This window comes from Cariama cristata, unplaced genomic scaffold (assembly GCF_000690535.1).
Source record: "Cariama cristata isolate BGI_N322 unplaced genomic scaffold, ASM69053v1 scaffold2250, whole genome shotgun sequence".
Lineage (NCBI taxonomy): Eukaryota > Metazoa > Chordata > Aves > Cariamiformes > Cariamidae > Cariama > Cariama cristata.
This window is the reverse complement of record NW_009592747.1, coordinates 1-14,853: the sequence shown is the minus strand read 5'-3', so window position 1 is coordinate 14,853 and position 14,853 is coordinate 1. Positions and strand designations below refer to the sequence as shown.

The 14,853-nt window shown below is 38.7% G+C and overlaps 1 protein-coding gene across 1 annotated transcript; it reads right to left on the bottom strand.

The window, feature by feature from the left end:
- Nucleotides 1-1,195: 1,195 nt before the first annotated feature.
- LOC104156393 (endothelin B receptor) lies at nt 1,196-14,847 on the bottom strand. Its single transcript, XM_009705256.1, has 7 exons — nt 14,786-14,847; nt 6,009-6,121; nt 5,635-5,839; nt 5,142-5,291; nt 4,071-4,204; nt 3,391-3,499; nt 1,196-1,893 (listed from the first exon to the last, which is right to left on the bottom strand). The coding sequence occupies exons 2-7, from the start codon at nt 6,086-6,088 to the stop codon at nt 1,762-1,764; spliced, it is 810 nt and encodes a 269-aa protein (XP_009703558.1). The 5' UTR covers nt 6,089-6,121; nt 14,786-14,847; the 3' UTR covers nt 1,196-1,761.
- Nucleotides 14,848-14,853: the final 6 nt, after the last annotated feature.

Genomic DNA, 14,853 nt, shown 5'->3' with positions numbered 1-14,853 from the left:
GCATAGACTTACTGGCTTTTGATGGGGCAACACCAGGAATGGGGTTCACCTCTCCTGTTTTTAGCTGTCTGCAAGGTAGCTGTAGCTACCTAAAGTCAGGTGAGATAAAACCCATCTACGGTAACATCAGTTGAACATTTTAATGAAAACTATTTTCCTCCTGAGCATATTTAAGGCACTTTATTAAAAAATCTGAAGTTAATCAAGGTAAAAATCCTTACATGTGAAATTTGGAAATTAAAAAAAAAAATTCCTGAGTTTTGATAAATATTTTGATTATAATAAAATACCATGCCTATTGAAAACATGTCTTCTATAAAAGCATGTTATATGACATTTTTTCTTGAAAAACTCATGCCTTAGTGCACGAAATATGTTAATAAGTCTTTGGGGACATCTGTAACAAATTAATAGGAAATGAAAAGCCAAAGAATGACCTGTCATGTATGTACAAAACATGCATTGCTCCTGGCAATACACATTATGTTTACTACAGGCATCTTTATCTTTCTGTTTTCTTACAGGGTCCTGCCCATATTTTAATACTTTATAATTAATTACGCTTCACTAAACTATTTACAGAAGTAGAAACTAATCACACATCTTCTTGAGCCCATAAATATGGAACTACAGAAGTAGAACATATTTTAAAACAGTATGAAGATGAGTGTGCTACATAGTACTGTTCTCTAGAAATACAGTTCATGAATTATTTTCTCTATGAAGATTCAAATCTAAATGAAAATAGAAGTTCAAATTCTCCCTGTTTTGCTTGGTTGCATTTTTTTCCACCAGCTATTTCTAAAGGATTTTACCCCATGAGAGTATTTGGATTACAGAAACAGTTGTAAATTGTCACAAAAGTATCTTGAGTAAAGAACCATCAGGCTCTTGAATGCCCACTGTTTACACAGGATACAATCAATTCGTTTTCAGTTAAAAATAGCTGGCTTCGAATACTAGCTATCGTTTGTATGGTTCTAGTAGTATTAGCTTTTGCTGTTGGTGTGTTTTTCTCATCTCTGCTGTCATTAAACACAAATAACTGAAAACAGTGAAATGGACCATACCCAAAGTGCTGCCAAATGCACTGAACATGCACAGTGGTTACAGAATGGTATTTATAGAGGCCTTGGGAGGTTTATTCTAACAATAATAGGTAAAAACAATCATCAGAGTGAAACGCACTTTTGACTTGACTGCATCCTTTAGTATTTTAATTGTCTACCTCTATATACCCCTGATAAAAATTCTACTTTTTTACATTTAAACTTCTATTACAAAGTATTTCATGTTTTATTTAAAAAAAAAAAATAACACAATAGTGATGGTGGTTAATCTGCTTTATAAAATATAATACATTGAGTTATATATAATAATGGCTTTGATCCAATTCATGTTATATTATACTTAGTAATTACCGTGACTTCAGTTCCTACAACTGTTATAGCGAATACAAATGATTATTTAATGTACAGGAAGTGAGGATCATTTGGAAGTGCTGATTCAGAAGTATTCAAGTGCTAACAACGACTTGTTCTTTCTATGCTTTTCTTCATGCTTGATAAATGATGATTTTATGAATGTCCATGATTTTCAATGTGACACAGTTTTGGGGCAATTATTTTTTTTAATGTTCTTTTTTTGTGCAAACACAAAACTAGATTTTTCTAAACGTTACCATCTCGTTAAAAGTAATTGCCACTTTTACTTAAAAAGGCACCAGCATTAATGTGAGAGAATATACCTTTTATGCTTGTTTTATGAAGAGCTGTACTTGTTACTGGAGCGGAAATTATCATATCCGTGATCATTAGCTTTGAACTTTAAACAGGACTGCCTTTCCTCCAGGGACAACAGATCTTTGGATTGGCACCAGCAACACAAGCATGACTGTTAAAATAAAAGGAATAAACATTTTACATAATTTTGTTTTGCACATGTGGCAAAACACACTGAAAAGCTGCCCTTCTTCAGTGGTACTGTAGGAAATGGCAAATGTGCAAGCTACCATTTTGGGATTACAGCGTAAGCAAAGTAATGAGGTTAAGCTCAACTACTGGGATGTCCCATTAGCAACCTGAGTGCTGGAGGGCAGGTAGAGTTATACCGAGTTATATACAATAATAGCTACACGTATACTGCTTCAAGTCTGGTCTGCAATTCTAAATGCATCTGAAAATAAAATTACGACCCCTTGTTGTCCTTTCTCTGATAATCTTTCTTGGAAAAAATGTGGGCACAATAATCTATACTTTCTAAGCAAGATGCTGCTACTTAGTTGAGAAGAACTAAGAAGGAGAATGGTGAAAACCTACATACAGTTCATACATTTACTAGAAGTACTGAAGAACTTTTACTGATGCTACTGACTGGCTGCCTTTGAGTGCTGGAAATCCGTCTAGGATCCTGCACACCCCTTGTTTCCTCACTCAGAATGCTAGAGATCTGTCATGTGCCCTCAGCTCCAGTGACTCTTTCAGGGAGCCAGCAATGTAGACGGAAGATGAGATGGACACTAAAGCCTCTGCAACATGTGCTGTCACAATTACGTGGGAAATACCCTAACGCTACTAGATATACAGCTGACTGGCTTCTGACGGAAAGATATAGCCAGTAAGGAATTTACACAGCCAGGCAATAATCTTAGCAGTGGCCAATAGTTAAATGCTTGGCAAGAAAAAGAAAATCTAAGAATTTGTGGTAGGCAATGTAAGAACCTTGATACAGTGTCTGAAAACAGTAAGGGGCCACAAAAAAGCCCAAATCTGGATAACTTCCAAGCAGACATGAAGGCTCAAGGACTGATGGGCTGCAATCCACAGGCAATCCAGAACCTCAAATCCTGCACAGAGAATTATTGCCCAGGACTATTAAGTCAAACCAAGTCAAAAACGACGAACAGGTCCGTCCCATAAAATGTTGGCATTGGAAAAGGATGTGCGGATATTTGCACCCTTTGCCTCAGATAACTGCCTACAGATTCAAGCACTCGGTCAGAACAGGGGGAACCTGGGGTCAGTGCCCTCCCCATTGGGTTGCAGAGGACATGGCTATGTGAATCTCTACAGTGTGGTCCAAGTCTGCTTTGTCAGTGCTCTCGACGTGGCTGGGTGCCAGCTCCAGTGAGGAAGTGATGTAGCCTGATTAGCATGGTGCCAAGAGAGTTTATTGTACACTCTTCTCTTTTGCTTTCTCTTTCTGTCCCTATGAATACTTAATTCCTTTCTACGTAGCTTCAGCAAGAGAGGGAGAGAATATCTACTATAAGCCAGTTAAAATTTAAGTAAAATTTAATGACTATTTAAAACACTTTGTGCATGTTAAGGAATGAATTTTACTGCTGACATCATCTTTTAACCAGAGGAGCCGCTCCCCGCAGCCTCTTACCTTAAAGCAGTTTTGGAATCTTTTGCTCACCAAATACAGAGCTATCGGATTGATGCAGGAATTCAGTGAAGCCATGTTAATACCAATGTAGTCCATCACAAGAAAAAAGCTGTGTGGAAATTGAAGTAAAAGTGAGATACTTCTCATTTTCTCTGAAAAGGCTTAGTAGAGGTTTACAACTATGAAAACTGGACTCAGCTTCACTCAATCAAGACCAGCTATTAAACATAATAGTAAAGAGACTCGTATCAACAGGGTTAACTCATGGACGTAACAACAGTGCTCACTAATAAAGTCTGAATCAGTAGACCATTCTCATGAAAGTAATTTCAGAAGATCCAACCACCTCAACTTGTGGGAGGAAACATTCACGAGGTTTTCTTTGCAGATTTAATCCTAGCTGTTCTGTTGAAAGGGAAAACAGGGACAGAAATTCCTCCCCTGCCCTTGTAATGCCACAAGGCGTTAGGATAGTTCCAAAAGGGATGAGGAGGAAGACAGGGCAAACAGGGAGATTCCTCATAATTTTCTGACTCTGCTACTGGAGTGAAACCAGCATGTCCTGGATGAAGAAGCAGGGAGAACTTCAGACACACAGAGTAAGCTGGTTCATTAGGAAATCCAAATGCACTTACGGAGAATACCAGCAGCGCACAGGCATTTTATTTCTGAAGTCTCACCTTAAAAGTTCACATCTGTTGGGGTCCTTCTGATCATAAATAGTGAGTTTCAATATTCTGCTTAGGTGAAGTGGGAGCCAACACAGGGCAAAAACAAGTACCAGGCAGAACACGGTTTTGGCCACCTCGCGTCTCTGAAAAATGAAAATTGGACAGAACAGTGTTACAGTTTCTCTCTCTCTCTCCCCCCATTGTTGTTGTCTTCTAATATCCAAATGTTTAATAAACAAAATAAAATCTCTGTCAAAATAGGAGTTAGGAGAACATAAAATATCTTATTCTCTTGGAATATGTACTTGATCTTTTCTATTGTTTTAGATGTCTTGCACTTATTCTCTGTATCTCTAATTTTAAAAAGTATGAGTAATAACATGAAAAATCAAGGACATGAAAACAGTCATTTAAATGAAAATGATGAACATATTCATCTCTGCAATCACTTTCAAATACCAGCTTGTTTTCAACTGCATTTTCTTGTGCTTTGATCTGAGGTCTTATTTTAAACACCCCGAGAAATTTCAATTACGTCTTTAACAAGGTAAGAGGAAAGGAGCACAAATATACATTATGGTACAAACGTAGTTTAATTCTAGTGATGTGTGCCATTTGTGTCTGGTGCACTACTAACTTGGAATGTATTTTGGAATATGTTTTGTTCTGCTAATATATACTGCTAACCTCACTACAATTCAGCATGAAATTGCTTCAAAATAATGAACAATTTTATAGCACCAGCTTCTAGATTACAGTATAACTTCAGTTTTCATTACAAAATATCCAGCTCTCATTGTTTTAAAGAAGAAATAAAAATGTAAAACCTGAAGGATTAACACCAAACAAGAAAAAAACAGTTTCGTGATTGTCAGTTAAAATCTCAGATTTCTGAAGGCTCTGATACATATACATATATACACACACAAGTTCAGCAGCATCACTGCTAGGAAACTTCTTCTTACTAGTAATCTTGAAGTCGTCACACAAGAACAGAACAATGACGTGGCAGTAAAGTCAGGAAAGGTATTGTTGTCATCCTCTCTACAGTCAGCAGAGTTGTCAGGGATAAATTTTTACCTGTTTTAAGTGGTCATTTAAAGCAATCTGCATCCCACTTTTCTTTCGTAACATCTCACAGGTCATGAGAGTATAGAAAAACGCTGTGATAGCCAGTGGCAAGCAGAAGTAAAAGCTAAACAGCCACCAGTCTTTAGCTTGCTTGTAAAACTAGGAGGAAAACAAAAGCAAAACCATTGTTAGGAGCTGAATGCTGAGCATTTTGGTAAATATGCTATAACTAATTGGTCAGTCTGTCCTGGAAAGCATCTCTCGAAGATGTACATTACAGATGAGAAAACAGGACAAGACAGTAACATGCCTAAAGCCCAAAGAAAGACAAAAGTTTCTGAATGCTCTTCTTTTAACCAATATGCTTCAGAAATTTGTCAGTATTTCATTTGAACACTATATTCACCTACTTTTCACATACAGTTGTGCACATTACAATCCACACAACACTGAGAATATCCAAGGAACTGTTCTGGAGATTTTATAAACATCAGTGTCTTACCATCATGAAGGATGATTTCTGTGTGGGGTGAAGCAGGCAGATTCTAAGATGTTTTCCTCTGTATTCCATTGTAATCATGTCAAATGCGATAGCTTCTGGAACAGCCAATATCACTGATATAACCCAGATCAGTACAATTTCAACAGCAGTCCACTTCGGCACTCCAATTCCTTTAATGCGACTCCAAGAAGCAACTGCTCGGTACCTGAAGTAACAGCACACATTTGCAAATTAAAGACAGGAGAAAACCCACCTGGTTTGACTGGCTTAAACTCAGCTTATTCATATTATATCAGCTGAGCGGAAGGGTGAATTTGAGCCAATGCCTGTATTGAAAAGAAATTATAGAGTTTGATGAAAAAAATGGGTCTCACCTATCTATACTGAGGGCACACAAACTCAACACTGTGATGCCCACTGATGCCTTTTGAATGAAGGGTACTAATTTGCACATTTCGACACCAAAGGGCCAGTCTTCTGCAAGCAGCTGTGAAAAGAAAACAACAATTAAAAATGAACCATTTTTTAAAAATAATTCCCAAAGCTGAAACATGGACTTTCGTCCTGATTGTTTTTCTTTTGCACCATATAAAACTTAGTCAAGCAGAATCTTTTCACAAGGGAGTCTCCAAGGTGTGTGTCCTGAAAACTAAGCAGTAGCTTCACAGTCACTCCCTGGCTGGGCAAGGATATGCATAAAGGCTTAGTCTTGACATCTTAAGCCCTCTGAACTCCACTCATTTAGCTTCTAACTTCACCACCACAGTGTTTATGGTAGAAAACGACTGAGCAGGTGAGGATTTCCCTCATCTTTTTATTGTCTTTATCTACCTCGAGTATTCATTGCTTTTCTTATATGTTCCAAGTAACACTCCATTTACTAGAAATACAGAAAATTACTTCAGGCTGATCAGAACAGGGGCAAAGCCAACAAGTGCACATCTGGGGTTTATTTGAAGCTTGATGTCTAGGCTCCACCAGCAGAGAAGTCAGGCTACACTGGAGAGAAATGTATCCCATAGTTTTCAGCTTACCATCTGGTAATGAAAGAAGGGACCTACTGCACACTCAGAGCACCTAAACGGCTAGTTGATCTATATGTTTCACAGCAGGTAAAGACAGATCAGATTAATCCCTCACTGAAGATCTTTATTGATGAGTTTTCCAATGATTCTGTATTACGATACCAAAAGGACTATCTGCACATTTGGCATACTTATAAGTGCTACGGAATAAAGAAAACAGCACAATGAATTTCAGGTTCATTCAACCGCACTTTGGGTCAAACACTTCAATGGAAATCTCTGTCACAATCCCAGCAGTACATTTTAGCTGATTTAGGGGACAAGACTTACTGGACACAGAAAGCACCTTCCTCATAGCTGACGCTATGAACTGTTCGCCTGTAGCTTCAGTTTAGAAACACTTAATCTTTGTACTCTGCTGTGAGCTGCTCCAATGGCTCAAATACATCGCAGCAGCAGCAGCCAAATCTTCCAGTTCCTCGTAAAAACAAGACTCTCTAGAACAGAGGTTATGCCAAGAAATAGTTGCAATCCTTATACACAAAAGTAAACTTTTTGAGTTTCTGTAATTGGTTACATTCTCTAAGCCCACCTCTGTTTTTCTTAACTTCCTTCAAATGAGGTCTTTTGGATCTGTTGCAGATAAGAGGGCTACGAAATGGCAAAGGAGAGGAAAGAAGAACGGTAACCACCCAAAATAGACTGCAAAATCTTTCCTTTGGCTCAGGATTCCTCAGACATCTCATTTAACAGGGATGTAAGAAAAGAAGAAATAGATGATCATACTGTAGAGATTCTGCTGGGGATCAAAATGATTGAAGATAGCCACAGAGTTGCCTGCTCACATTGGTTTGGTCCAGCAAAGTCCTAAAGTACACATACCTGTGTATCTAAGGATAAACAGTTACATGGTCCACAATAGCTTTTGACAAACTCTGATATAATTTAAGTATAATTTTATTTTAACATAAAGGAAGCTAAGTACATTTCATAACCATGTGATTTTGGAATTCCCTATGAAGTGCCCATCAGCATTTTCAGATACCAGAATACCTTCAAAAATCTGCTTTAGTCCTGTGCTCAATGGGATCTTTAAAAGAACAGCAGTAGGAAAACCGTAACATGGCTCAGCTTTGATCTGTATCTTCAATGATCTACTCAAGTAAGACAAAGAGTATAATGCTTCTGCAGAAATGAGGCAGAAAAATAAATTCTAAGGATTTATGTTTCTTGAGAATTTTCTGTAAAGTAATAAAGTAGAGGAAGTAGGGATGAGGTTGTAATAACCATATAGTATCTTTTGCTTATGTGATGTGGGAAAATAACTCAGTCTGTAATTAAAGTATTTTCAGTAAAGCCTCTCCCTGAGACTTCTTTTGAATTGCTGTAAGGGGGTGATAGTAACAAACTGCTATTAAAATTGCAATATGAATAATTACAGGTGTTCTAAATGTACACTCTACAGAATCAAATGACACCTGGACTAATTTAATTTATATCAATCAGGCAGTGAACCTCTAGCCTACCACACCTAGTTGGTATGGACATCAAGGACTGGATAGCAAGTACATTGTATACTTGTTTATAGTATCTACAGTATGTTGTACATGTGTATATATTAAACCAGAGTTGACTCATTAAAAAAGCACTTCAAAATTAAAATATGCTTTTCTTTGTTGAACTAAAATTTGGAACTTTAGTCAAATTTCTCTTGGCAGATTCTGTTGAAGATTTTTAGTTACGACTATCTGGTGTATGTGCAAGGCACTCCCTGTCTCTCTTCCCTAAAATCACAACAGTTCAGCCACACAGAGATCTCCCTGAACTAATGCTTATCTCTCAGGCGCCGACAGTCACACCTGTGCTCCAAGCTGACTGGATTTGAGCCAGCTCCAGTTTGGGAGCCATCTGGCTGGATTATAATGGGGCTGTGCTGGAGTGAATGCGGTCTGCCAAGAGAAAGGGTGCATTAGCTTGGCTTTAGCATAACATCAAAATATTGCTTGCATTCAGGCAGCTTAAATCAGGGGCAGAATGGACACACAGGTGTCTGCATTGCATTGGAAAAACACGTCCTTTATCTCTTGCAGCTGATGTATTGTGAAATTTGAGCATTTTAATGCATGAGTCACAAGTTTCTCTAGCATGGTATTGCAAGCGGTTAATGATATGCTTTGCCACAAAAACTTGAAAACATGAAGAAACTAAAAGGAAAAAAGTAGAATGTTTTAATTGCTGAACCACTCTCCCTTGTTGTTTCTGTTTGTATCTCCATCTCCTCAAAACACTGCCTTAAAGTACAGTGAAAATACACTGTAAAGTATTCAGCAGCATCATATTTGTACACAAGGGCAATGATTACTCTTAGTGAAGCACAGATGTAGTCTAATGCAATTTTGTATGGGTAAAAATTTATTTATGATTCATAATAGGGCATCTGTACAAAGAGTGCCATTTTACAAATGACAAATGACTTAGAGCCATGAGATACTGCCAAGTGGCTGCAAAGTGAAAAATAATGTTACATTTTCATCAGTAAAATGCCAAGAGAAGTCTACCACTGGCTGTATTCCGAGTGACCTTTTCCAATGTTTTACAGTCAGTTATTTTACATGGGCAAAGTTTTAACTATTAAGTCACAGAAATGTGTTGAAGATGAAATGAAATAGAATGAAAGGAAAGGGAACACATTGCAGAATAAATTGAAAACATACTTAAAAGAACCAACACATCTGATGCCCTCCTAGCTAACACCTTCTCAGACCAGATGTGGATCTGAGCCTAAACTGATGTGAAAGCTGCATGGCTACGAAAGCAGCCCCAAGAGATGCTGTAACTCAGAGAGGCACCTGTGAATTACAATTCCTGCTCCGCTTCCTCTCGGTTGTGTAGGAACAGAAAAGATGGTCGTGATCTGCTGCTGGAACATGCCAACATGCGAGCACGATGCGTTGCTCTCGATGGCTCAGCTGCTGTGGCCACCAGCCAGAAGGCTGATGCCATGGCTCCAGCCTACCACTGCTGACTTTCTGCAGTTGGGCACAAGGAAGTAGCAAAGCGTGCACTCATTTATGTCGGTGTCCTAGGCCCGGGCAATGAATGCACATGGAAATCCCGAGCAGGAATTCGTACTTCCTCCTAGCTCTGCCTTCACAGCAAGTCTAGTTCACAGGACGACAGGGCTCGATTTTCGTCATTATGAAGAGTTACATGGGAAATCAGACATGCAACTGTACACCTAATTCACAAGCAAGATTTTTCAATATAGCTGTGGAACAATTGGCAGGTTTTCAGCTGATACTTTTGAGACAGGGAAGTCATGCAGATGAAGTATTTTTCAGTATTTCATAGGAGCAAGCACTTTTCAAAACAGGAAATTTGCCCAGGAAATTAAGCTTATGGTCAGGGATAAGTCAGACAACATTATAAAACTTATTCATATTTAACAATAATTAAGATGTCAAGGCGATGATCTTCCCTCTAGACAAGAAAATTTATTTCTCGCTTCCTAGTAAAGCTAAGAATGCTTTACTGATCTATCCAATAAACAGCATAAATCTTAAAACGAGGCAAGCAACTAGTTTCTTTTCCTGTGTCTTTATTAGTAACTTCTGCTTAGAAACTTTTTTTAAAAAATACTTAATTAAGACAAAATAATATCATACAGACATCTTGAAAATGACAGAAACCTCATAATTTGTTGTTAAAGTAAAAAATTTCTGCAATTCACAATCCCAGTGAAAGGAATGCATCAAAAGTAACCATTAAGAAAGCCATGCTGCTGTCAGATCGTGAAGCAAAAACACAGGGTAGAAGCAAAAAAACAAGTAAGATGAAAACTTGTTTTGAAATTTGTCACATGCATCCTTTAAGTGAATGTATACATAACAGATGTATACATAATGAAAAAACTACTCTAAATTTACAAATCTACACTGACTTCATCTAACATATTTCAGTTTGGAGGTCCATCGTGAAAACTATGTATGTGTACTTTTAACAACATACAGACATTTCCACTACCCTACATATTGGACTTCAAAGTAGATTGTTCCCATGTAACTACAGAGGAAAGTTACTCGCATTCCCTGTAGAGTCTAGACAGGTTTCTCCACTGGACAATTCAGATCTTTCTTAAATGCCTATAAGCTGCATTTCTTGACCATAGAGGGTTCCTAAGTAAAATAGACTTCTAGCTTAATACGGTCAGAGATCAATAAACTTTGCGTAAGAAATACTGAGATGAACTTTGCAAGACCTCAAGTAAGTGGTTCAGATGTTGAAAGAAAGAAAATAATGCATTTCTCCCAATAAAATAGGGCTGTTATCTTTAACATCAGAAGGACCAGTGGCCAAGAGTTGTAATATGGAATAGTAACAATGTTTGCTAAAGACAAGTACTTTGGCTTTTTTTGAAAGTTAGGAAAAGATAGGCTTTATCATGATGCATGCCTTTTAGGTATTTGCATTACAAGAGTTAGTAAAGTCATCACAAAGCCATTTCCATAGAAATCCTGCCTTTTTAGAGCACAGCTGGATTCACAAACGAGCCATTTTTTTGCCTGCATGGGATATCCAGTCCCTAATCTCGTCTTTCTTATATTTCCAGTGTTTGATAATGCTATACAATGTTAACTATATTTTTATGTAACCCCTAAAATACATTACTGGAAAAAAAAAATCATTGCCTACAAAGCTGACTTTGGCCTTTGATTATTGGCTTGGATAAAGACCAGTTTTTGTTCCTTCCGTGGAAATTTTTTCTCTGCTCTTCCATTGTGCTCTGAGATAAAGGAGCCTGTTACAGTATTTCCAGGTAGATATTCCTCCTCAGTCATTTGTGTCATAGCAAATTGATAGTCAGAGTTCAGAAAGCCACACAAGAGTGTGCAGAAGACAGGTTACTCCCACTGGAACATGACAATAAATTGGATTTAATATAAGAGAATATATATTACAAATATAAAAGAATAAATAATACAAAATGAGAGAAAGAGATGTTGTCTATATATCAGAAGAGAAAACATGTTACTATATTATTTGATTACGGCTTTTTTAAGTCTATGTTCCTATCTCATTTCACATATATGCATGACAGGCAGAGCTAACATAAGTTTGGAATTTCCAATCCTGACGTTTTGGTGTCTTACAAGTGGGAGTTACCAACTTTATCAATTTGGGATACTGAACATAAGCCTTCCAGAACTGCAGACCTGTATTGTCAGGTGTACAAGCTGCCACTCTCTTGTCTTCCAAAGATTAAGTGAAGAGAAGGACATAAAAAGCTCACTGACCACCTACTTTATCCTTCTGCTCCTTATGTTCACACCTTTAACTGCTGTTTGAGGCCTCAAATTAACAAAGACATGGTTACGTAGTCTGTTTAGTGAAGCAGATGACAAGGTATAGGCTCACCTTCACATCCAATTACTAGCAATTTTGCAAAGTACCTACACTGCCACAACATTACATACTGCAGAATGATTGTCTCAAGACTTTTCTCTGCTTCCCGTTCTGCAGTTCTAGGGGTACGGCCAGAGCCAGATTGTTTACCAGGACCCTGAACACCAAAAAGGTCTTCCAGGTTCCGCATGCTGGATCTGAACACCCCTCAAGCCCTCATTTCATACCCAGCTTCTTGACTGTGTGATGCATTCCAACACTTTCCATTTTCTACTGAATGTATTGATCAATATTTAAATTTATCAAGGGCAAGGGAGTAATTAGCATCTTACACATTGAACTGCATTTGCCTCACAATCTACACAACACCTGCTTTTCTTTAGATGACCTCAATTTTAGAGATGTAAATTTTCACTTGTGTATTTTTTCAGCTACTTACATATTCACTTAACTTAAATAGTCACAGGGGACATCTTTTGCAGTTATCACTTCCAATACCTAATAAAATGCTGCTCCTAGTGCGAATTCTGAGTTCTCCCTTACAGGTCTGTCTGGAAAGCATTCACAGACACTTTCACACTTTCTACTACAACTGTCATTGAGTAAACTGCCGGTATTTTATTAACATGAGAAATTCTCTCACACTCTTTTTCACGCAGCTGTCTAACTCAGTATCTGGTAGCAATTCTGAAGATCTGTTTCATCCAGTTTTAAATTGTTTCAAATTGCAAGTTACAACTGTTAAGTATACTTGATTTACAAACCAAGCTTTTGCTAGCCTTTGTTCTTCCCATACTGCTGGGTGATTACAGCCAGCTTTTGATTGCGTTATTGTGTTCTCCCTCATAATGTTGCTCTGCTGATGGAATTAAATGGGGTGTAGAGTTGATAAAAAGTTATCATCAACTCAAACCGTTATCAAATTCTTAATTTTGATTAAATAAACACAGTATCTAATGTTTGGGTTATTTTTTGTAACTTACATTTATTCAAAAGTCCTGTTTTAAACCAGTAAATATTTCACTCACTCTTGTAAGGGATAATATAAATTTATTATGGGCTCTTCATTAAGGTGAGTAGTAGCATGGGAGACTTAGCACCTGAGAGCTATCGCTTAGCTTCTAGCACTATCAACAGCACAGTAAGAATCCTGCATTTGCAGCTGGTATAATATCTATCAGTTTGCAATCTGACCTGTTATTCCTCCCACTTCAACCTACTTATAATGATATACTTGATGACCTTCAATCGAGATAAGGACTGCAGTATATTGCATGTGATCATTTATTTGATTTTGAAATAGTGTCATTGAGATTGCAAACTCTTCTACTGAGCAGCTGTTATTGATTTAATCTTTTTGATTTTTCTGAGAATAGATAAAAAAAATTTCTTTAATACCTTTTTTACAAAAATAGAGTTTTTCAAAACAGTTTAAAGTATTTTGTTGCATAAATTCCACTCGCATTCAGAAGAGTACATGCCTCTCACAAGAACTACGATAAAAGCATAGTATGGAAAATACTGAAACTCCAAATCAAAGAACTCTCATGTAATCCAAATTTGAATGAATTTAACACAATTATGACGTTCCCTGCTTTGTAATACTACTTCAATACTTTTAAAGGGTAAAGATACAGGATTGTCTCATTTCAGTAGCTTCTGGGAGTGATCACTATGAATACAGAAGATTAAATTCAAAACCTGTCCCTTCAACATGGTTTTCCAAAGCTAAAAGTAACAAACCTCAGCATTTAAAAACATGCATATGAAGTGAGGAGAAGATGAGAGATGAAGGCTCTCATGTTCACTTTATGCAGTAACTGATGGGCACTTAGGGACCCAGACTAAAATTTCAAGGCAGAAGGTGCCTTGCTATTTCCAGCATCCCTCCAAGAGTGCTGATCCTAACCAGAGGCTGGATTCAACTGCCCAAGGAATTCCTAAGGATAAATGGACTGTACAAGCTGGCTACACAAGACAGAGGTTGTACTCCCTCCATGGCAAGTCTTACCACGCCAAAGGGCAGAGTAAAGGAGGTGCAAGAGCAGCAGGTGTGGCTCACTCCGTCTGGGCTGCCCATGCTGCAACACTTTTTATGGCGGGGGAAGAGTTCACAGCTCAGGAAAGCATCACGCCTCACAACTGCCAGGTGTATAAAACTAATGCAAATCGCTCAGCTGAATGATCTTGGTTCCTCCTGAAAAAGCCCCCATGCCAAGCCCCCATGCCAACAGCGACTGTACGGACCCATGTGAAGTATTATGACCAAGCCTGCCCCAGTTGAGCAGGAGGGACTTTGGGGTACCCACAGGAAAGGGTCTTCTGTGCCTCTCCTCCATTCCTCTGGGGGAAAGGAGGGAAGCGACTAATCCACTGCGCATTTACTTATTGCATTTACTTCTGTTATTCCTGGGACAGCACCTGTTTCCAGGTGACTTTCAGAGCCTGGCCACCTCCAGCTCTGCCCAATTCCCAGCTCGGACCGCTGAGAGGGCTGGAGACTGAGGCACAGAGAGGGTGCCATTTGGGACAACTCCTGACCAGAATATCACCCTCCGGCAGGTTTTTGGCATGAGGTGAAGCCCCCGGGCGTCTCCCAGCCAGGAAGGGGACGCGCTTCCCCTCAGCACCCGCGGCGGTGCCGGGCGTCTGCCGGAGAGCACCGAGGGGAGCCCGGCGCACCCCCGTGCCCGCTCCCGGACCCATCCCCGGCTCCCCCTCACCTTGTAGACGTTGATGGGGATGTCGATGATGATGTGGAGGAGGTCGCCCAGGGCCAGGCTGGCGATGA

What these genes read in the sequence shown, in the direction of transcription:
- LOC104156393 (XM_009705256.1), bottom strand. Translation starts at nt 6,088, where the DNA reads ATGTGCAAATTAGTACCCTTCATTCAAAAGGCATCAGTGGGCATCACA. An exon ending in TGTGCCCTCAGTATAGATAG is followed by an intron (nt 5,840 to 6,008) that starts GTGAGACCCATT and finishes CTGTTACTTCAG; the next exon opens with GTACCGAGCAGTTGCTTCTT. An exon ending in AACAGATGTGAACTTTTAAG is followed by an intron (nt 3,500 to 4,070) that starts GTGAGACTTCAG and finishes ATTTCCACACAG; the next exon opens with CTTTTTTCTTGTGATGGACT.